This window comes from Didymella exigua, assembly GCF_010094145.1.
Source record: "Didymella exigua CBS 183.55 unplaced genomic scaffold M421scaffold_23, whole genome shotgun sequence".
In the NCBI taxonomy this organism is placed as follows: Eukaryota; Fungi; Ascomycota; class Dothideomycetes; order Pleosporales; family Didymellaceae; genus Didymella; species Didymella exigua.
In genome coordinates, this window is record NW_022984797.1 from 385,673 (window position 1) to 406,760 (window position 21,088).

General features: G+C 53.8%; 9 protein-coding genes across 9 annotated transcripts; 7 read left to right on the forward strand and 2 right to left on the reverse strand.

The window, feature by feature from the left end:
- Positions 1–356: 356 nt before the first annotated feature.
- M421DRAFT_68123 (D-lactate dehydrogenase mitochondrial precursor) lies at positions 357–2,371 on the forward strand (the record flags this gene model as incomplete). Its single annotated transcript, XM_033596485.1, has 3 exons — positions 357–618; positions 684–2,048; positions 2,187–2,371. 3 exons carry the CDS (start codon positions 357–359, stop codon positions 2,369–2,371), a joined length of 1,812 nt encoding a protein of 603 aa, XP_033446550.1.
- A 2,032-nt stretch (positions 2,372–4,403) lies between these two features.
- On the forward strand, positions 4,404–5,006 carry M421DRAFT_94142 (uncharacterized protein; the record flags this gene model as incomplete). The annotated part of the gene is made up of 1 exon (XM_033598176.1): positions 4,404–5,006. The coding sequence occupies one exon, from the start codon at positions 4,404–4,406 to the stop codon at positions 5,004–5,006; it is 603 nt and encodes a 200-aa protein (XP_033446551.1).
- A 234-nt stretch (positions 5,007–5,240) lies between these two features.
- M421DRAFT_422990 (uncharacterized protein) lies at positions 5,241–7,693 on the reverse strand. The gene is made up of 6 exons (XM_033593327.1): positions 7,587–7,693; positions 7,443–7,537; positions 7,184–7,389; positions 6,015–7,131; positions 5,809–5,965; positions 5,241–5,759 (listed from the first exon to the last, which is right to left on the reverse strand). The coding sequence occupies exons 1-6, from the start codon at positions 7,630–7,632 to the stop codon at positions 5,308–5,310; spliced, it is 2,073 nt and encodes a 690-aa protein (XP_033446552.1). The 5' UTR covers positions 7,633–7,693; the 3' UTR covers positions 5,241–5,307.
- Positions 7,694–8,275: 582 nt separating this feature from the next.
- On the forward strand, positions 8,276–9,924 carry M421DRAFT_422991 (uncharacterized protein). Its single transcript, XM_033593328.1, has 3 exons — positions 8,276–8,809; positions 8,879–9,203; positions 9,254–9,924. The coding sequence occupies exons 1-3, from the start codon at positions 8,342–8,344 to the stop codon at positions 9,628–9,630; spliced, it is 1,170 nt and encodes a 389-aa protein (XP_033446553.1). The 5' UTR covers positions 8,276–8,341; the 3' UTR covers positions 9,631–9,924.
- Positions 9,925–10,197: 273 nt separating this feature from the next.
- On the forward strand, positions 10,198–12,185 carry M421DRAFT_7227 (uncharacterized protein; the record flags this gene model as incomplete). Its single annotated transcript, XM_033596856.1, has 3 exons — positions 10,198–10,756; positions 10,810–11,251; positions 12,080–12,185. 3 exons carry the CDS (start codon positions 10,198–10,200, stop codon positions 12,183–12,185), a joined length of 1,107 nt encoding a protein of 368 aa, XP_033446554.1.
- An 80-nt stretch (positions 12,186–12,265) lies between these two features.
- M421DRAFT_102639 (uncharacterized protein) lies at positions 12,266–14,316 on the forward strand (the record flags this gene model as incomplete). Its single annotated transcript, XM_033586809.1, has 4 exons — positions 12,266–12,553; positions 12,616–12,934; positions 12,969–13,237; positions 14,293–14,316. The coding sequence occupies 4 exons, from the start codon at positions 12,266–12,268 to the stop codon at positions 14,314–14,316; spliced, it is 900 nt and encodes a 299-aa protein (XP_033446555.1).
- A 165-nt stretch (positions 14,317–14,481) lies between these two features.
- On the reverse strand, positions 14,482–16,501 carry M421DRAFT_422995 (uncharacterized protein). The gene has a single exon (XM_033593329.1). It carries the CDS (start codon positions 16,048–16,050, stop codon positions 14,521–14,523), a length of 1,530 nt encoding a protein of 509 aa, XP_033446556.1. The 5' UTR covers positions 16,051–16,501; the 3' UTR covers positions 14,482–14,520.
- A 203-nt stretch (positions 16,502–16,704) lies between these two features.
- On the forward strand, positions 16,705–18,391 carry M421DRAFT_68095 (uncharacterized protein; the record flags this gene model as incomplete). The annotated part of the gene is made up of 2 exons (XM_033596479.1): positions 16,705–16,735; positions 16,788–18,391. 2 exons carry the CDS (start codon positions 16,705–16,707, stop codon positions 18,389–18,391), a joined length of 1,635 nt encoding a protein of 544 aa, XP_033446557.1.
- Positions 18,392–19,343: 952 nt separating this feature from the next.
- M421DRAFT_67980 (MFS transporter) lies at positions 19,344–20,996 on the forward strand (the record flags this gene model as incomplete). Its single annotated transcript, XM_033596461.1, has 4 exons — positions 19,344–19,559; positions 19,612–19,920; positions 19,973–20,145; positions 20,198–20,996. 4 exons carry the CDS (start codon positions 19,344–19,346, stop codon positions 20,994–20,996), a joined length of 1,497 nt encoding a protein of 498 aa, XP_033446558.1.
- Between the last annotated feature and the right edge of the window lie 92 nt (positions 20,997–21,088).

The following is a 21,088-nucleotide window of genomic DNA, read 5'->3' on the forward strand; positions in this document are numbered from 1 at the left end:
AAGAACAGCACAATTGATGTTAACACCATCTTGCACACCTTGTTGAAGTAAACCGTCTAATTAAGAACAGCACAATTGATGTCAACACCATCTCGCACACCTTGTCAAAGTAACCTGTCTAAACAACAACAGCACGATTAATGTCAACACCACTGCCCGGCCATCACCCAGACCAGACGTCAAGGCCGAAGATATAGCCGACTTGGTTGCGGAGCGGCAGCACCTCCGCGACAGCTTCGCGTCGGCGGCTCGGCGTTAAGGAACGACATGGCGCTAAAGTGCCGACTATTCGTGGGATCGACGCAAGACTCCAGCAAACCCTCGCTGCGAGACATGCTCCACCTAGTTTTGTAGACATGTCGTTACGAGGACTGCCGAAAGGCTCAGCACTCCGAGCTCCGACGCTCGTGAGCAGCACAAAAATAAGTCGCGGGCGCACGCAGCAGAGATGGGCGAGCACCAAGGACCAGAAGCCCGTCGCGGACGGCGAGCGGCCATTCTACCTGCAGCTGCAGGAGACGATCCAGGAGCGCGTGCAGAAGGAAAAGGCCGAGCAGTACCAGCTGCAGTCGCTGCAGCAGCGCACCGCGCGCGGCAAGTTCTGGGCGACGGTCACGGGTATGCACGCCCCCGCCCAGGCAATAGGTCGCGTTGACGGTGAAGGCATCTGCTGACGCGCACAGCTGTCGGCGTCGCCGGCGCCATGGGCTACTACTACGGCCAGCTGAAGCCCCCCAAGCCCGACACGGCCTCGACGGCGCCGCTGCCCACGTTCCCGCCCGTCCAGCACAACATCTCCGAGGCCAACATGGAGGCCGCCTGGGCCGACGTGCGCGACATCGTCGGCAAGGAGAACGTCTCGCTCGAGCGATCCGACCTCGAGTCGCACAGCGGCTCGTCGTGGTCGTCGCACCCCGCGGCGCCCGGCGACGTGCCCTTCTGCATCGTCAAGCCCGGCAGCACCGCCGAGGTCAGCGCCATCATGAAGGTCTGCCACGAGCGCCGCATCCCCGTGACGCCCTACAGCGGCGGCACCAGCCTCGAGGGCCACTTCGCCGCCACCAAGGGCGGCATCTGCATCGACTTCAGCCGCATGGACAAGATCCTCGCCCTGCACGCCGACGACCTCGACGTCGTCGTCCAGCCCGCCGTCGGCTGGGAGCTGCTGAACGAGGAGCTCGCCAAGTCGAACCTCTTCTTCCCCCCCGACCCGGGCCCCGGGGCCATGATTGGCGGCATGGTCGGCACCGGCTGCTCCGGCACAAACGCCTACCGCTACGGCACCATGAAGGACTGGGTCATCAGCCTCACCGTCGTGCTGGCCGACGGCACCATCATCAAGACGCGCCAGCGCCCGCGCAAGTCGTCGGCCGGCTACGACCTGACGCGCATGTTCATCGGCAGCGAGGGCACGCTGGGCCTCGTCACCGAAGCCACGCTCAAGGTCACCGTCAAGCCGCAGCACACCAGCGTCGCCGTGTGCGCATTCCCATCGATCCGCGCCGCCGCCGACTGCGTCTTCAGCGTCGTCGGCGCCGGCGTGCCCATCGCCGCCATCGAGATCCTCGACGACGTGCAGATGCAGTGCATCAACGACGCGGGGCAGACGGCGCGCACCTGGAAGAACGCGCCCACGCTGTTCTTCAAGTTCGCCGGCACCAAGAGCAGCGTCCGCGAGCAGATCACCCAGGTCCAGGCCATGGCCAAGAAGAGCGGCAGCGTCGGCTTCGAGTTCGCCACGAGCGAGCAGGAAAAGGAGGACCTGTGGCAGGCGCGCAAGGAGGCGCTGTGGAGCGTCATGGCCAAGGGCGAGGGCAGCGACGATGTCGGTGTGTGGACCACGGATGTCGCCGTGCCCATCTCCAAGCTGCCGCTCATCATCGAGGAGACCAAGGAGCAGATTGGCAAGAGCGGATTGCTGGGCAGCATCGTCGGACATGTCGGCGATGGGAATTTCCACGCTATCATCCTGTACAACCGCAAGACCGAGTATGCCAAGACGAAGCGTCTCGTGCACGACATGGTCAAGCGCGCCATTGAGCTGGAAGGTGAGTCCCAAACGAAACGAGCCCCGAGCGAAACGAGCCCCGAGCGCAGCGAGCAGCGAGGGCCTGAGCAGCGATCCCCTACACGTCCATCCCGGCGCCCCACCCCCTCTATTTCATGCCCATCTAACACCCCCCCAGGCACGGCAACAGGCGAACACGGCGTCGGCCTCGTCAAGCGCGACTACCTCCCGCACGAACTGGGCACCGCGACCGTCGACGCCATGCGCCAGCTGAAGAAGGCGTTTGACCCGCTGTGTCTGCTGAATTGTGATAAGATCGTCAGAGCGAAGATGCCGGGGAAGGGGGATGTTGAGAAGTGGTGAGAGGAGTGGTGAGCAGGGTGGTGGAGTGGAGACGGAGGAGCGTGAGGCGTATCTATACTGCGTGTCATCGAGCGTGATTGAGCACACCCCATTCCTGTTTCCGTTCCTAGCTCGTTCTCGTGATCTGCGTGCTTCTGCACTGCTCTGCACCACACGGTAGCCTCGTCGACATCAGCATCAGATAACGATACACGCCCTCATCCGTCCTGCGCACCAGTCTCGCGCTCACTGCCGTCCTTCCACCGTCTATGCGTATACGCTGGCGTTGTCGGGACACGTTTGATCCTCACTACGACTGCGGTAGTTTCGAGAGGTGTGGTAGATGCCCATGCATCTACTCAGGAAGTCAGTTAATCGTCCACGCACATCAACGATCTACGCACATCAACGATCTACGCACATCAACGATCTACGCACATCAACGATCTATGCACATCAACGATCTATGCACATTTGTATTGCTATCGTCTTTGACGAGACATCGAGTTCAGAGTTGCATCTCCTCTCGATCGAATATCTTCGCAATGCGAGTGGGTTTCACACGGTGGAGGGGGATGAGTGTGCTGTGGGTCTGTTGATGCTGAACCCTGACAGCGCTCTGCGATTTCGAAAACTAGGGGGAATGTCGTCTCGGAGTACAGAGATTCTCGGCAAGACTGTGCGGAAAATACTGGTGACTATCTGTGAAATATATTGGTAGTAGTCTGGTCTGAAGGGCTTTGCAACGTCGTTAGTGGAGGCCAAGAAGTCGTGGTCAGTCCCGGGTTTTGAACAGAGTACAGTTGTGTCAGAGAAGAAGGGATGGCGAAATATTGTAATGGCCGGGTCTGCGTCTGTGAATGCAGATCTAATCCAGCGCGAGCTGCCGGGGCTGGTGGATTGATACTCGACGGCTCCAAGACGTAGTTATTGTGACTGTGACTGTGTGAATGTCCTGTGTCTTCCCTTCTCCTCAACCGACCACGTGTTGTGGGCGTACTGTACTGGGATTTGCGTATGTTATTGTTCAGCGGCGATGAGATGGCTTGGTGGTACGCTCGTCGCAGTCAGGATCACAGCTCACACTGACCTTAGTGGTTCGAGAATATACTGCTGGATCTACAATGGTGTGGGATCGGTATTGGTTTACTCTGCACAGTAGGGCTATTCGCCATAGCGAGCTGTCTCGCACGACGCCGTCTCCGGGAAGGAGAATACTGTGCTCACGCGCGTTGATCGCGCGTTGAATGTGTTGGAGACTGGACTAAAGGTTGTTGAGGGAGACGGTGAGCTTTCGAGTGACCAGCTGCGGTACTGCTCCAGGCAACAGACTGTGCGGTGATGTGTTGGAGATACTCACAAGACTACAAAGGGTGTCTCCGATGGCGACTTGCAGGTGACATTACGCTCCAGAGCATAAGATTGTACGGTAAAAGACATCCGCATTTGTGCTGGCAAGAAGATAAAACTCGGAATGTCCAGACCATCATAGCTGCGTCCATCAATCAGTCGAGCCGGGAGTCGCCTATCGCAACGTGCAGGCCCTAGAAGCAGTTCAACATCAGCTTCAGAGAGAGTCAGAATCTTCATTCGGTGATTGTCGTCTCATTTCACTGTTCATCGACCGCTGTAGCGTGTTTGCCAGAGCAAATTGGTCCTGTGGATCAATACACGGTGGCTTAACGACTGAAGAACTGCTCAACATCCATCGCCATTGGTGCTTCATCGCGCAACAAAAGATAAAAGATTTGAAGTCAGATAATGATAGATTGTAAAACGCAGGCTTCAATCAACTGACGTCATCGGCGACGCTAGCAGACGTGAGTGCATCTCCAGTCCACAACACCCAGCTTAATCTCCTGGAGTGTCTAGGCATGCACAATCCGGAACGCTGTAGTTACGGAAGTCATCTTGGCTGCAGACCGCGCTTATGACGCGCTTCTCGGTTCTGCATAGTACTGACACCCCTCGGTTTAGTACTTAAAGATCAAGGCGCTTGAGATTTTGCTGGAGTTTGACTCTCGCAGCCCGCTCGAGGTATCGATTCATCAGAATGGCTAACTCTCGGTCTGTCGTTCTTCTCATCTCGGGCGGCTGGCATACACCCCAAAGCTACGCCAAGCTCACCGAGGCTCTTTCTGCGTCTGGCTTCGTGGTCCACATTCCTGCGCTGGGGTCAATAAGTGACGAGCGGCCACCCAGTTCCGACCTGGAAGCCGATTCTGCTCTGATCCGCCCATATGCACAAGGTCTGGCTGAAGCTGGCAAAGAGATGCTGGTCCTGATACATTCCTATGGTGGCCAAGTGGGAACCAACGCGCTCGCTGGGCTCGGGGCCTCAGAAAGATCCCAAAAAGGGCTACCAGGTGGCGTGTCACACCTTATATACATGACTGAAACGGCACTCCCCGAAAGCAAGAGCATGGTCGACCCTGTGCGCGATTTTGGACACGAAGAGCTTTTGCCCTGGCTTTCGACTTCGCGGATGACAAGTCATGTGTCCACCGTGACCCGAAGCTGCTGTCGATTGGTGCTGATGAAAGTGTCTCCGAAGAAGAGAAGGTTGCTTATGTGGCTACATTGGGACGGTAGAACGGTACCTGCATGTATCAGCCACTTACAACCGCGCGTACGGCGTGGCGCGATGGGCCAGTGACATACATCCATACAATTGGAGACATGACAGTGCCACTGGATTATCAAAGAGTGTTTGTGAAGGGTATGGAAGACGCAGGTGTACAGGTACAGCGTGTGTCAGTCGAGACCGGTCATTGTCCCAATTTGACAAGACTGAATGAAGTCACAGATATTGTCAGAAGGATCACGGGTGGGAAGCAATGTGTGCTGATGGTGACGATGATAAGCCGAGACATAGCGCAAGTACGGGAGGCGTGAAAGGTGCAATTCAGAGTATATACATCGGTCACGAATTTATTTCGTCGAAAACAAACTCGCTATCACCATACAGTCGACCCATTTCGCTGCGCAGCCACAATGTTCGTCTGAATTTCCATCTTGTTGTCCCAGCCATTGCCGTAGGGCCCCGATGGTGCGTGATCGTATCCGCTCATGTTTCCAAGATGCTGAACAGACTTCCGGGCCATACCACCAGTCTTTTTAGTGATCGCAGGCAGGCTGTTCATAGGGAAATCACTCGCAACAGGGCTTTGGTGTGAATCAGGTGGCGCTGCTGCTTGCCACTCCACCTTGATGGTGTTGTCTTTGCTGAGCTTTACACCATTGTGCCAAAGCTCGAAAGACAAGTCAGCTGGACCGAGGTTCACTTTGATCATAAAGTTGATCCGGTGATACTTTTTGCCGCTGTTCCACCAGTGTCGATTCTTGAGTTTGAACAGTGACAACGGCACTTTGGCGAAATCGGACTCGACCTTGCACATTGATCGACACGCTGTACTGTATTAGCAAAAGCACAGCCACAGATAACAAGAGAGACTCACATAAGTTCATGGCGTAGGGTAGCAGTTCTACATCCGCTTCAGAGCAGATGACATCGGTAGGGAATATGCGTGGTGGATTTGGCAACGCGGAGGTCGCCGGTGAGCACTTGCGGCTGAACTCTCGAACAATGGGAAAGTCACTAGACACTGCTTCGCCCTTCTACTGTCAGTAAACCTGTCAATGCCAACCAAGCCGCACGACATACCTTCTTGATAAACCAGTCAACACAATCGACGACATAAACCTTGCCGTCAAGAATGTCAATCTCGGTACGTAGCCCGATGTGTTCAGGTATGGTTGAATTGTACAACATTTTGTACTTCGTGCCGTAGGATGCGCGGCAGCAGCGCCAGGCCAATACCGACTGGCCACTTTTCAGCTTTGCGACTCGGTCTGCGACATTGCCTTTGCAGACAACAAGTTGCGGATCTGGCGCGACTCGGATTTGTATGCTTCGGGCATTGCTGTGCGTCGAGTTGCCAAAGGCGTATCTGGACCTTAGACATGACTGTACGTACGCAGAATTGCCGAGACCACCGGATAAGACAAGATGTGCGACTTGTTCGTTTGGATGCTTCTGCTGCAATCGCACGAGCTGTTTGTCCATCATATCGAACAATTTGGCAATCTGCTCATCGAAGTTGCCCTTCAGATCGTCTCGCTGAAAGTACATGTCTCCGCCACTGATCTCGTACTGTTGATTTGTGTAGCGTGGGTTGAGCTTCGGTACTCGAACAGCAAATGTGTCTGTATCTGCTAGCGACTCCTCAGAACCATAGTCGCATTTTGCATTCTGATACTCTTTGCTGATCCTCATCTCCCATGCAGCGGAATGAAGATCTTGTAGACCAGTCGGAATGGCGCGATCCGCAAGCTGGAGTCGCTCGAGGACTGCGTTCTCGAAGAGAGAGTCAAGCTGTGCAGCACCAATAGTTGCGCCAAAGACCACGTCTAGCTGCTCAAGGCTCAATGATCCACCGATAGTGTTCTTGACGCGGAAGACGGACAGATCAGTCGTACCACCTCCCACGTCACATACGAAGAGGATCTCGTTTTCTTTGAATATTCCCGGCATGCTACGCGCTGTGTGTACCGCCGCCGCTTCAGCCTCTGTCAATCCGATATTGACTTTATGATTTGGATTTGACCCAAAGCCAGCGGCCGTTATGATCTTTCGAAACCGTTCAACCGTCGGGAGTGGCCGCCAGGTGGTAGGAACGGAGAATATATATTCGATCTGAGCATCTTCCCAGGTGCTAGCAAGTTCGCCCTTCAGTCGCGTTTCGATGGTTCGGTAGAGGAATCGAAAATAATCAGTGTACCTGTATTGTGTACCTGTTAGCTGCCGCAGAGCTAGTTAGGAAATCAACATACCATTTCTCGACTTCGTGTATGTGCGGGACTTTTAACGGGTCGCTGGGTTTCTTGCGCATTTGCTCCAACAGATGTTCGTCCAGCATAATCTTGAACCACTCTCGGCTCTCATCGCCAGCACCGCTAGCCTCTTGTGCTGTCTCGGCGAGAAAACCCCACGATGAAGGGGTAGAAGAACCGTGCGGATACACCAACAGACTCGGGACCTGACGAAAACTTATTTGAATGGTTTGAAATGTAACCCGTGTTTTCTACTTACTTTGTTTTCATTTGCTTGCGTCCTTCCCGGCCATCTCTGTATATGTCTAACTGCATCGGACCCTGTGGACGTATTGCAATATGCGACACCAGTGCCTTCAGTATCTTGTCAGCAGTATATCTGAACGAGTGTGAGGAAACATACAGGTCATGCCAAAGTCTATCGATATCACCATATCTGGGCGATCCATTTTCGCAGATGCCTCGAACCTCAGTTCGAACTTTCGTAACTAACGAGCAAAGCTGTGGATCACAGAGGCAGCGGGTATCTGTGTCATTCAAAATTGTACCAGGAGCGCGTCGAGGCTCTTACAATAAACATTGACAGCTTCCGTGTAGCGAGGCTGGAAGTCTAGGAAGGTCAGCTCGTTGCGCTAATCGGTGGCCAGTGTTTCTCTGCGGACGGGGATATCTAAGCGACATGCAAGAGCTGTGAAGTTACGCTCCAGAAGGCTCCAGATAGTACTGAAGTGGTTCAACGGAGCATTGGGGGCTGAAGCTGAAGAATGGCCTGGTTGGTAGTTAGCATTCTGGACCCCACCCTGTACTCGTCTATCGACGGACGGCGTGCTCGAAACAGTCGAGTAAGCAGCCACACGAGGCTGTCTCTATACTTTGACCTTGTAGATTGCTTGAGGAATCCCGAAAGCGTATATTGCAGGATGTTGTGATCCACTGTGGCGTCCAATCGTCAAGTTACACCGGTTCAGGGCAAGTACAGCTGAGGGAAATCAGACCAACATATGCACAAGAGAGCACAACTTATGAAGCGCAAGACTCATAGTGTAAGCCAACCTGATCATCGCCAAACATTATAATCATCTCAAGTGACAGCTGCCACTTACCTACTTTGACCTTTGCTTGTCTCATCCTTGCGAGTACTCGCATCTAAACAGCAACATGATCTCCCTGCAGCCACCCACGTTCAGCACCCTCCCTCCTAACGGGAACAGTGATGGAAATACCACCCAGTTCTGTAACAAGGTCCAGGTGCTCGAGAATAATTCTACTGTGACCACCACAAGCGTACCATGTCCGCCAACCGGGTCTGCGGATGGGACTCAAACGAGTGAAGCAAATAGCGCGCAGACTGGAAGCACTGGTGTCGGTAAAAGTACTCAAAGATCGGTATCGCCATCTAAAACACCGACAGTCAGTCCGACTGAAGCGGGGTCGAATTCGACTATTCCAACAGGCAGAAAGGGACTCGAGGCAGGTCCGGTGGCAGGCGTAGCTATTGGAATGCTTTTCGCTGGAGCGCTCATCGCTGGAGTCATCTTCTTGTTCTTACTGCGTCGCCAAAAGAAGCGACGAGCTACGTCGACTACCGCGCACTCCCGACAACACAGTTCATACACGGAGCGGAATGTAGGACCAGAGAAAGGAGCTACCGTGGCTGCGGCACCTGTTGGAAGCATTGACGACTTGCTCCCGCAGCCCGCGGAAGACGATGCCATTACTGGTGATCTTTCGAAGATTCGAGACAACATCAAGAATCATGTTCGGACTTACTATCATTCTGGTCCCATCTCTGCTACAAACCTCAACGAAGCGGCTATTCGCGACATCGCAGCATTGACTGGCACAAGCGCTGCACTTATCGTCAAGACGCTCGCAGATTCTCTCACTAGAGACAACGCTCTGCGTTTGATTGTGGGATCAGTGATCCTCCCCAGATGTACTGGCGAGCGGAGTCCTAGTCTGCTTCCAAACGATGTGGCCGCTCTCGCCGCATCCATTCCAGCGAGCAATGAAAATAACTGTAAGTCGTTCTTTTGTCGTTGTGGGACGCCAGCTAACGGAATGGCGCAGCCCAATCAGTTCTGTTCAGCAAGTGGAAAAGCGTCACCGCAGTCTTGCTACAACAGCAATATGGCAAGCAGGGCCAGGATCCTGATCGAGCCGAAGCATTCCAAGACACGGTCGCATCCTTGGACTCGATCTTGGCGCCGTTCATCAAGGGCAACGTCGATGGCCGTCAGCGTCGCAAGAATCTAGACATGATCCTAACGCGCGCTGCTAACTTCGCCTTCTTGCTCTTTGCTCAGCCTGGTACTTTTTGCTTCGACTTCGCTAGCCATCAAGGCGGCTTGACCGTCTTTCCATCTTTGGTACAGACGGTTGGGGATAGGGGCCAGCCTCTCAATCCCATCAAGGCATTGACTGAGAAGGAGGTCGTAGCGGTATGATCAGGAGGGAGGTGTGGAGGCGGAAACGCCAGACTCGTCATTCACTACTGTTTGCACGTTAGGCTGTGCGCTTGAGTAATGAGCTTTGACGTAGTCAGGCTGTGATCCGAGGCTAGATCTTGGATGCGCTTTGCGAAGGCTGAACGGTGATGTTGGTTCAAAAGTTTCGGGCCGGCGCTACGGTACCGGTACCGGTAGCGCGTTTACGAAGTTACCGTACAAGTGGAGCAGCTGAATGTCTTCAAGCCCTTCTCCTGCACGCTCCATCAATTCATTATCGGTGGCGCTTACGGGCCCCCGTGATTGATCAATCTCATCTGTGGAAGCGGCATGCTGCGATGGGGCCGCCCAGGCTTGCAGCCAGACATGCGCCTTGATTCGCCGAGGATGCACGCCTCAGCCTTGCGACTCTGTCTCTGAAGGTACACATTTTTGGGGTCTAGGTGATCCCCACCCGGTTCTCCCATCTCAGCCTCGTCACACTACGTCTTCGAGATCTTGCCGCCATGTCGCCAGTAGCATTCGTGGCCAACCTCTGTCTTTGATAAACCCAGGAACCTCACAAAAATGGATCCTTTCAGTGCGGGGGTATTCACCAGCATTGGCAGTGCATTCAAGTTTGCTGATGTGGCCATACGGATTGCGGAAGTTGGAAGTGAAAATGCAGTTTTCGTGCGCACTATATGCGTTGTTCGTTCGGATCTCGAAGAAGTCGAGCGACTCCTGAGCGAGGACACGGTACAGAAGAAGCTTACTGCAACACCTGGGAAGCTTCCTTGGATCAAGACTGCCATACACAACACGAGATACGCACTCAACGAGATTGGGAGATGGGTCGAACGCGTGCGAGTCGAGCAAGAGAGCACAGGGTCGATCAGATTTGACACAAGGGTTCGGTGGGTGTTTAGCGATCATGAAAAGCTGCTCAGCCGCAAGACGGAGCTCTCGACTTGTCATCAGCAGCTTTCAAGTATCCTTGGTTATTTGGTTGGCCTGGAGGTCGCACCAGGTCATCCGGCTCCGCAGGAGTATGAAGACACAACGCAGTTCGAAGATGTTCTGGCTAGACACAGAAGAACAAACAGACCGAAACCGCCAAAGGCAGACTCGGGTCAGAAGTCGATCGGTACGTGCTATGTACCGCAATAATGACTCAGGTCAACTGACCCAGCTACTCAGCAGTGAAAAAAGGTGTTCTGCATGATCATGCCGCTGCAAACCCAGTCCCGAACACATACAGTCGCCTGCCACCTGTTTCTGGCCACCGAAGCCCATCAAACGCAGCACTGTTCAACGTACATGAGCGAGACGACTCCATACGCTCTCCTTCATTTGCGTCGAGTCGAAAGCCCACTGGCAGTCCACCGCCAACATACGCCACTGCTGTCTCGGTTGACTCGGTTACGTATGATGTGCGCCCGAGCCTGTACAGTCCACCGATGGCCGACAAATCCACCTCTGCTGATCAAGGCACTGATCACAAAGACACATTGAATAGACCACACAATGAGACCTGGGCTTACAGGAGCAACCTTAATGACATGGCGATCTCTGAGTTGGCTGGAGACGCAGTCGTCTTCAGTGCCACAAACTCCGCCGGCCCTGTCAATCCATACGAACTGTGCGTCAATCCCGGGACAGCGACGTCTTACAACAACGAAAGCTCCCAAAGACCCGGCGAAAGCTCTCAAAGACCCGGCGAAAGCCTTTCTGAACTGCTGAGCGACCTCTCTTTCCCAGCTCAGCATCCCAGAGATGATCCTGGACCACCACTAGGATATCCTCCACGGTTGCGGGCAGCGTTTGATCAGGTGGGAATGTGCCGGACGAGCCATTTTCAGTTGCGCAACAGAACCATGTCAGAGACGACGCACGTAGTGCAACGTCGACCTTTTCCTACGAACGCACTTAGCGACTCATTGGTGACTGTTCACGAGCTGCCGCCGTCATTGGCGCTGTACAATAATCAGATGCCAGTTCCAAGCACAGTCCGGTCGAGCAACACGCATCATCTAGCTACAAAAAGGTCGTCGGATGACCCTTATCATCCGAAGAATAACCAGCGACCTTCGTCCTACAGTGCGCATCAGTCACATTGGAGCACGCAAAGTCCAATCAATGCCCCGAATCGACACTACTCTGCACCAATGCCAGCTCTGGTGTCGCATGCCGATTATGCAGCATCATTTTCAGCTGAGTCGACCAGTTCTTGGGGCCTCGATACTCAGCCAAAGGCACCCATAACACCACGAGCACAGGAGCCAGCGATGGTAACGAGAATGCAAAGTCAGAAGCGAATGATGGATCTCTTGGGCAGTATCGGGAGTTGAGATTTTACTTGCCAACAATGTCGTGTTCGGATGCGGAATGCCAGCCCAGCACGAGAGCTGTAAATTAGGTGCGTGTACCAACAGAGTTGATGGTGTCTGCTATGTCTAATTCGGATTAGAATGACCTTCAGCAAGTCCGCCACCATGAGGTTCTGTACTTCGTACGACGTCATCATCCAAAGTAGTCGGAATATTGAGAGGCTGGGGTCACACCCCTGGTTTTAGCGGATGCAAACGTACAATTGACGCATACGATGCTGCCTAGTAGTACCTCTCCACATCCCTAATTACATTGGCAATCAAACATGGCTCCACACGAGACTCGCAGCTCGACAAACAAAGATGTATCTGATCATGAGTCTGTAAAAAAGAACTCGGAACGAGTGATTGAAGGCAATTTGAAGGAAGAAGCGAGCGATGAGACATCAGCAAGCACAGGTAACAAGCTAAAGAAGAGCCCGCTTCCAGAAACTGCCCAGAAGGCCACCAAAGCCACGAAATTCGAGCAAGCAACAAAGACGCATGGCCAACAGCCCACCAAGAGTAGTGCATCGTCCGACCAAGTCATAAGATTCCTGCTGTGCGATACAGCCGTGGAGATGTGCAGACCGGAAGATGAGCTCGAGGACCTTGAAAACGCGGCAAAGACATCAAGACCTATGCTCAACTCCTGAGCCCCTTCGTAGAGCTCGTCTGTGCCGTTATACTATCACGACCTATTTCGAATCGTCTGGGTTTGTGCACAATCCGTACCGTTCTTAACTCACCCTACGAATTCACGGACGCAGACACCATCAGAGCCGCGGGCGCTGAGATAATCTATCAATCCCGAAATGATGCGCGCACGCAGCACAGAGGCAAGACGACCGAGGAGATCGAGCTCATTGCGGTGGTTATACAGAGCAATGACTGGCACAACGATCTCGAGAAGATACGCAAGCAGACCAAGAATTCAGTCGATGAGGAGCGAGACAGTTCAGTTCACCTTCAAGAGTCTGGGCAAAACAGGGCGTAATATCTTCTACCGCCGCATCCAGCGGTTTTGGGACGAAGCTTATCCATTTATTGATGCAAGGACGGCAGATTCGCTTGAGAAGTTGGGGCTGCCAAACGATCCTGATGAGATTGTCGAGCGGATTGAGAAGAATTGGCAGGATTTGAAATTCGATAACAGCGAAGAATTTGGTGAGGAGGACAGGAAGCGACGGGCTTTTGTACTGCTCCTCGAGAGATCCGTGGGTGCGGACCTTGAGAAGAAAATTGAGGATGTTCTCGCGGCAGCTGCAGAGCTGAACCTAGTGGGCCGTCCTTTTGGTGAACTAGCACCACGTTGTTTGAGAATTTCTTTGAATCGAGCCGCTATCATTGCAGCATAAAAAGTCTGTTGTGGGGTTGGATAACTATCAAATGCTATTTGTCGTTCGTGTCGTGGCGACTGTGAGCTGCATGGACCCCCTGTACCTACGCCAGGCACCCACATTTGCACCCTCAGGATGACTGTAAGAAGATCTAGTGTAGAAGGAGATGGCGAACACCGCATCAGTTCGGTGTTAAGAACACAGTGTACGGATCTGATATTAGGCAACAATATCAGCAGTCAGAATATGAAGGTCAAAATGCCGTGAACGTACAACGCAAGTCTAGAGCACAAACAAATCTTCCGTTCCTCAGAATTATTCCCGTGGAAGTCATCATGACACTATTCAAAGTCATCATACCTCTCTTTATAATCTTGGGCCTTCTCCAAGCCGCAGTCCTGACTCTACCCTTTGCATACTGGCGTTTTGTTGCATACATGGGGCCGATCAAAAAGTTCCTCTTCAGCTCATTCCTGTTTGTCCACCGTCCTTGACAATGCCATTACCCGTCTTCCACGCCCATCTCCATGGCCCAGAACTAACACAACCCAGACTCTTCCTCGTATTCATCGCGCACCCCCTTCTCGTAATAACACTAATAACATTCACAATCGCGCCCTCCCTCCTCTCTCTCCAGAACAACCTCACATCCCGGCTCTCCACTGCCTATTGCGCGCTCGTTCCCGGGTCCATCTCGGCCCTGCCCGCAATGAGAGATCATCTATCCCCCATACCTTTCCTCAGCAATAAAAACGGCACCGAGGCCCCTAAGACCAAGCGTAACTGGCTCTTCGCCCTCCTTGGCAGCTGCATGGGCTGGAAAACGCTCGGTATGCTGCCGAGCCTGATGATACTTTTAGTTCTGCTTGCGCTGTGGAAAGGCAGAGAGGCTGGCGGTGATAGAGGGTGGCTTGCCCAGGGGCTGAGGGATGGAAGAGATGCAGAGGCGGAAGAGAAAGTGAAGAGCATTGCAGCGAGGAGCAGGAGGACGGACGTGAGCACAAGGAGTCAAAGGACTGACGTGCAGGTTATTAGCTGAGGAGTACGGAGCATAATTTTGAGAGGTGGAAATAGGGACAGATCAGGTGTGTTAGATAGATTGGGAATGGGAATGTGGGGGGGGGGGGGGGGGGCATTAGGTGCTTGCTTGAGAGGAGGTGGATTTGTGCAAGGTCATGGGGATAGAGGAATTGATTGGGTATCTATGAGCGTCTTTCTTCGACGATGTTGACTTCTAATTCTACTTCTTCCTCGATGGTCGGCAGGATCTGATATCGACCGCTCTTGCCAAACCTTTTCAGGCACTTGCTTGTGTGCAGCAAGTGTCCTCGCTTCTGCCTCACGAAGCCCGCAAAGCACGCCGCACTCAGCGCTATGGCGCCTGCGCTTATGTACACGGGGTATTTGAAGTCTTCTGGTCGATAAAAGATCATCGTTGTCGCGAAGCTCAGCAGCTCGAAGAAGTTCTGCAGCGACATCTCGATTGCGCTGAATGAGCCGCGTGTCGCCTCAGGTGCATCTTCTTGCACCAGATACTGCACGCAGAGATCGAAGCCCCAGAGGCCAAGACGAGACAAACAGACACCGGCAACGAGTGCGAGGCCGGCGAGTTTGAGATTGGTTGAGGAAGTGGTGGCCGCGAAAAAGCTGATCGCAGCGATGATGGAGAAGAGCTGCTCGTTGATAAACCAAAGGCCAGAGCGCACAGCGCCAATCCTGGACATGAGCAATGGTGCAGCGCATGTAGCGCTGAGCTCGAGGATGACGGCGATAAGACGCATGATAGATACGTGGGTGCTGGTGAAACCGACAGTTAGGAGATACGTAGTCATCTGAGAGGCGAAGCTCAGGACCGTAAGGTATAGCAATGATAGAGAAAAGGATGCCAGGAAGGCGGGGTTTTGGAAGTATTCTTTCCATGGGCGAACGTTGTCTTTGATAGTATTCAGTGTGGAGCGGGACGGGACGATGGGTGTCCCACCGGGTGATCGTGGTGTTTCAGTGGCGTTTTGCTGTTTCCCTTGTCCGAGCTCAGGAATCGCCGAGTAGACTTGCGCGATGGCGAAGTATTCGGCGAGCACGCTGATGGCATTCTGGCCGAAGACGACCCATATGGCGACTTTCGTGGAGTATCCGTCCAAAAGACCGATGCCGAGGGGTGCGATGAGTTTACAAATCAGATCAATCCGGCGCATTGCACTGTTCAGCTCTTGTCTCTCGACACCCAAATTGTCAGAGACCACGATAATCCAATCTCTTTCGACGGCTACGGTGTTGGCGACGAAGGCCAGCTTCTCCACACCTGCTAGCGCGACAATTGCAGCGAAAAGCCCGTAGAGGATCCAGCCATTTTGGGGATTGCCGGCCAGCAGCGCAACAAGAAGAAGACATGACAAAGCGACGGAAATCCTCTGCCATACGATACTTTGGCGCACTACATGAAGGCGGTTCTTGCTGTCGACTAAGCTGCCAACCCAGGGCCCGAGGGCTGCGGCGACGGCCGATCTGAACAGCGCATAACAAGATGCAAAAAATAAAGTTCCAGGAAAGATGGCGGCAAGGAAAATGACTGCGCCGAATTCAAAGGTTCGCGCATTCCAAGTCGAAAGAGTGTGGGAGATGTAAAGACGGTAAAGGAGCGTTTTCGGAGACTTGTTCTGAGGTTGTCGTTCGGCGGGGTACTGGCTGGGGTCGATCGTGGTGCCCGTCGAGGCACTCGACACAGAACTCATATCGTACGCAATTACGATTGAAGATACGGAGGAGCGAATGCCATGAGGGGCAAACACAGAGCTCAGGAATTCATATCGAGAGCTGAGGCCTGGTGATCATGCGCTTTGGCCTGCCCTTTGCGGACAGCTTGGCAGCGCCGAAGACCGCGCATGTGCTGGACCCTTCTGAGATCTACACTTGCCTTAGGCGACATCAAGTTAGACAGGAGCGTTACCTTCTCGCTTTTGTCGTCGCGCTGGAGGTCTCCCCACCATGCGTGCTGGTCACCCCACAATTTTGCGTATTCACCGGCTCCGGTCCTCTTCGTTTGAGTGGCATGACGTGCTGGTGGCAGGGACGTCCTGTCGTTGAGTCAACTCCAGAAGGCAACGTTGGACGCTAGCTCATCCGCCAATTGATTCAGGGTCCCTTGGTCCAAGCCGCCCAAAATAGCAACATACAGATTTAATAACGCCTCAGTGTATAGTGCGAGGTCTTCGAAGTTTTACCTTCACTTGCCCTTCTTTCTTTGCAAGATGCTGTTTGATCACGGAAGAACGGCAAATCTGAAGCTTAGCTAAAGCAAGATTTCTGGGCATTTGTCTGCTGCACAATGTCACGACACGTTTCGCCTTCAAGCTCGCCCGTGTGAGCGCAAAAGACTCAAGCCACAAATGCCACGTCCTATAAGAAGTCTCACGCGAGGTTTGTGATATAGGACAATAAGTAGGATGATGTTGCTGACAAGAAGGTGCAGGATGGCTTCTGTTGCCCCTTAGCAGGCGCCCTGCTAGGTTCCAACCCTCTCTGCTTCGACAGCCACCTTCGACCGCCGAACGACCGACAGAGCACAACCACAAGGCTGGAAACAACGCTCACGACAAGCAGGAGCGGAGCAAGTTCGCACGCAGCGTTCTTGAGGGTAGCACCGTAGCCCTTATTTCGTTGCTAGGCCTAGCTCTTGGCGGTTATGGATATAGCTTGTTCTATAAGGAGACTGTCAGAAGCAAGATCGAGAATGCCTTCTCGAAGGGCTACAGCTCGCAAGAGCGCGTTGCGCTAGGCCGTATCGCCTATGGTGCCAACCCGGACAAGATCCAGGAGATTGTGGAGAAGGAGTTTTGGGTGCCGAGAGACGAGCAGGAGCAGGTCAACGACATAGTAAGCGGTAAAACCCGCGGCAAATACTACCTCATTATCGGCGAGAGAGGCACAGGGAAGCGAGCCTTGCTCATCGAGGCTATGCGCCAGGTCCATGGAGACGGTGTAGCTATGCTCGAGGCACACAGCGAGCTGGAAGTATTTAGGACGCGGCTGGGCAAGTCGATCGACTACGAGTTCCACGAAGACTACATTGGAGGGCTGTTCAGTATCAGAGGGCCGCGAGACAGCACGCCGCTCCTCGACATTGAGAGAGCGTTGAACCAGTTGGAGAAAGTCGCGCTTTCGATGAGGAAGCGTCGTGGCAAGCCTCTGCTCATGGTCATTAACAACATCCATCTCTGCAAGGACGATGATCAAGGCCGCGACTTGCTAGAAATCCTGCAGCAGCGAGCGGAGATCTGGTCAAGCAATGAGCTGGTCACCGTCGTCTTCACATCGGATGAGCACTGGACGATGGAGCGGCTGATACCGCATGCCACCAACATGCACGTCATGAACATCCGAGACGTTCGCAAAGATTTGGTCATTGAATCCCTCAGAAAGTATCGCGCCAAGTACCACAACGAGCACGTACCGCAAAGCATCCTCGAGGAGGTCTTCGCAAAAGTTGGCGGCCGACTCATCTTCCTGAACCAAGTTGCAAAGTCTGACGACATGCTGCAAATATGCGCAAATATCAACAGGCGAGAAAAGTCGTGGTTCCTGAACCAGTGTTGGATCCTCGGCGATTCGATGGACGATGATGTCGAAGAGGAGCAGAAGTTCTGTGCTGCAGCTATCGTGCTAGCTCGCGCTCTCGTAAGTCGCGAGAAAGAGCTTGCAGACCCAGACGGTGTGCTCCCTGAGATTCCACTTCACGAGGCGCGCCAGATAATCACACGTGCCGACTTCGTAAGGCCGTTCGACCACATAAATGTCATCCACATCGATGCATGGGGCATGGTGCGTGCAGACTCAGTGCCAATGCAGAACGCTTTCCGCGAGATCTGCAATGAGGAGGGCTTCGAAGAGCATTTGAAGGCAACGCTCAACAGACTGGATGAACTGGAGAGCCTGGCGAGAACAAGGGAGGTGAGCTGGAGAGCGGCGCCCGATAGGAGTGGCGGTATTGTGCCGGTACAGACGTACTGTGCGAAGATCTCGGATCCACGAGCTGGCGGTCATGAAGTCGTGGCGTCGACCACGCCCGCCCGTTAGAGTACAAGAGCACATCCGGCATCAAGAGCTTGTCTTCTCATCGCAATAATGCCACGGCTCGATTGACGATTTTTTTCTAATGCTCCGCCCTTTCCCTCGACTCCCTCTTGAGCTTTTCTCGCCGTCCCTCGGATATCAGTTCGTAACCTGCCGGCACTGGGCCCCTTCCCCTCATTCCTCCACGTCTTGGCCACAACTGGTCTTGACTCTCGATTGGCCTTTTTATTGTTGCGCAAGCTCCGCCACAATAGAAGCACTGCGGGCTTGGCTTTCAACCATTGTGTGAACCCCCACGGCCTGCCCACGTGCCGCGTTGCGAGGGCAATGACACGAGGTTCAGACAGACCGTAACTGGGATTGCTGTGCAGGAATGTAATTGGACAATTTTTGGAAATGTGTGCAGGGCCTATACATGAGTCCCGGAGTCCGCCCGAGGACCGCCTTCACTTGCCGTAGGCCAAGACCTCCGCTAGGAATACAAGTGGCTCGGCCTCAACACAAAGACGAGGTCCACTGAGCATCTCTGTCATCGGTGTGGGACCGTGTTCGGCGTCTCCGCCGATCTGTTGCAGCTGCAAAGTCTGGATTTGGATTGTGATTGGGCAGTTCGTATTGTTCTAGACAATCCATTGATCTGGGAGTCTTAGTCCGGGGTCGCGTGGGGGGATCTACTTGGTATGCGGGGGATGGTCTGGGGTAGCACGAGGTGTCTAGTCATAAAAGGCATAGCTTTGCAGCAGACGACTCAACACCAAGACATCTCAAGCCACTATGCCGGATCAAGAGCCCCAGACTGGATAGCTGCGTCTAGGCTAGGCTTGGGGGGCAGTTTGAGGCTCGAAGGTATTGGTCGATCAAACCCCTATAAGATGATGAGACCACGCTGATCGACGTTCATTCCAACCCTTGTCAGGCTCCTTCACAGTACCCAGCCTTCTGATATCGCGGGAACATGGCCATCATCAACCACGCCCCAGCACACGGCGTGACCGCCGCCAACGAGAAGAAGGATATCGTAGACGCGAATTATGTGGAACGCGTCGATACTCATGAAGATCTTTCTCTGGCCAAGGTAGAGGCAGATGCGGATCTTGACGCTTTCGGCGCTCGCAGCAAAACCAATCCCGAGGAGATTGCTCTTGTTAAGAAGCTCGATCGCACCATCCTCGTAAGTGACAGAATGCAAGGACATCTAATGCAACTGCTAATTCAACTAACAGCCTATGCTTTGGATCATGTACTTCTTCAACTTCCTGGACCGCAACGCCCTTGTCAACGCCAAACTCAACTCGTTAGAGAAAGATCTTGGCCTCAAGGGTACACAGTACAACACACTAATCTCCATCCTGTTCGTGGGCTACATCGCCGGGCAGATTCCGTCCAACATGATTCTTAACCGAGTGCGCCCGTCATGGTACTTGGGTGGCTTCTGCATGGCCTGGTCAATAGTCTGCCTCTTGACCTTCTTGGCCAATGATTTTGGCAGTATGCTGGCCTGTCGCTTTATGCTCGGCGTCACGGAAGCTCCCGTAAGTACAACAAACTATCGCTATGAGGCGCAGCAACTGACTAGATCGACAGTTCTACCCCGGTGCTCTTTTCCTCTTGTCGCTGTTCTACACCAAGAAGGAGATCGCCACCCGCATGGCTATCTTCTACACTGGCAATATGATTGCTTCGAGTTTCGCCGGTCTGATTGCTGCTGGTGTCTTCGCCGGGCTTGATGGCACCCATGGTCTCGCAGGTTGGCGCTGGTAAGTCCTCGTCGATTTTGTGCTCGTCGCAACACTGATCACTCCCAACCAGGCTCTTCCTCATCCAGGGCGCTCTCTCCATTGGCATTGCATGCATTTCCTTCTTCATGCTTCCCGACCACCCCCTGCAGACCCGCTGGCTCAGCGAATCCGAGAGGCAACTCGCTCACAAGCGCATCGCCGCCGACACCACTCAGCGTGAGGAGGCTACCAGTGTGTGGGTCGGTCTGCGCCAGGCTCTGGCCGACTGGCGCACATGGGTCTTCTGCCTGATGTACAACACCCACATCTCGTCCGTCAGCTTCCAGTCGTTCCTGCCCACTGTCGTCAAGACGCTCGGATACAGCACCACGGTCACGCTTGCGCTGACCTGCCCGCCCTACCTCCTGGCCGCTGCAATGGCCATCATCATGTCTTACACCTCCGGACGCTACAACGAGCGCACCTGGCACATCACCATCTGCAAATCCATCATCATCGCCGGCTTCATCATTCCCGCCGTAACCACCAACGTCCCCGCCCGCTTCGTCGCCATCTTCATCTTCGTCACATTCTCGTTCGGCATCAACAACATCATGCTGGGCTGGACGAGCGTGACGCTGGGCCAGACGCCCGAGAAGAAGGCCGTTGCGCTCGCGCTGTGCAACTCGCTGGGTAACATGAGCAGCATCTACACGCCGTACCTGTGGCCGTCGACCGACAACCCCCGGTTCCTCAAGGCGTGGATGGCGAGTATCTCGTTCTCGTTCGTGGCCATCGCCGCCGTGTGGTTGATGCGCTTCAGCCTGCAGCATAAGAACAGGAAGATGAGGCAGAGCAACCCGGAGACCATGGTCTTCTACGTCTACTAGCGACTGCAACAAACCGTCTCAACGGAGGCTTTCTGCTCGGAAATCAAGTCCCCACTTCTCATTCACTGCAATCAGGTTGATTGGCATTTGTT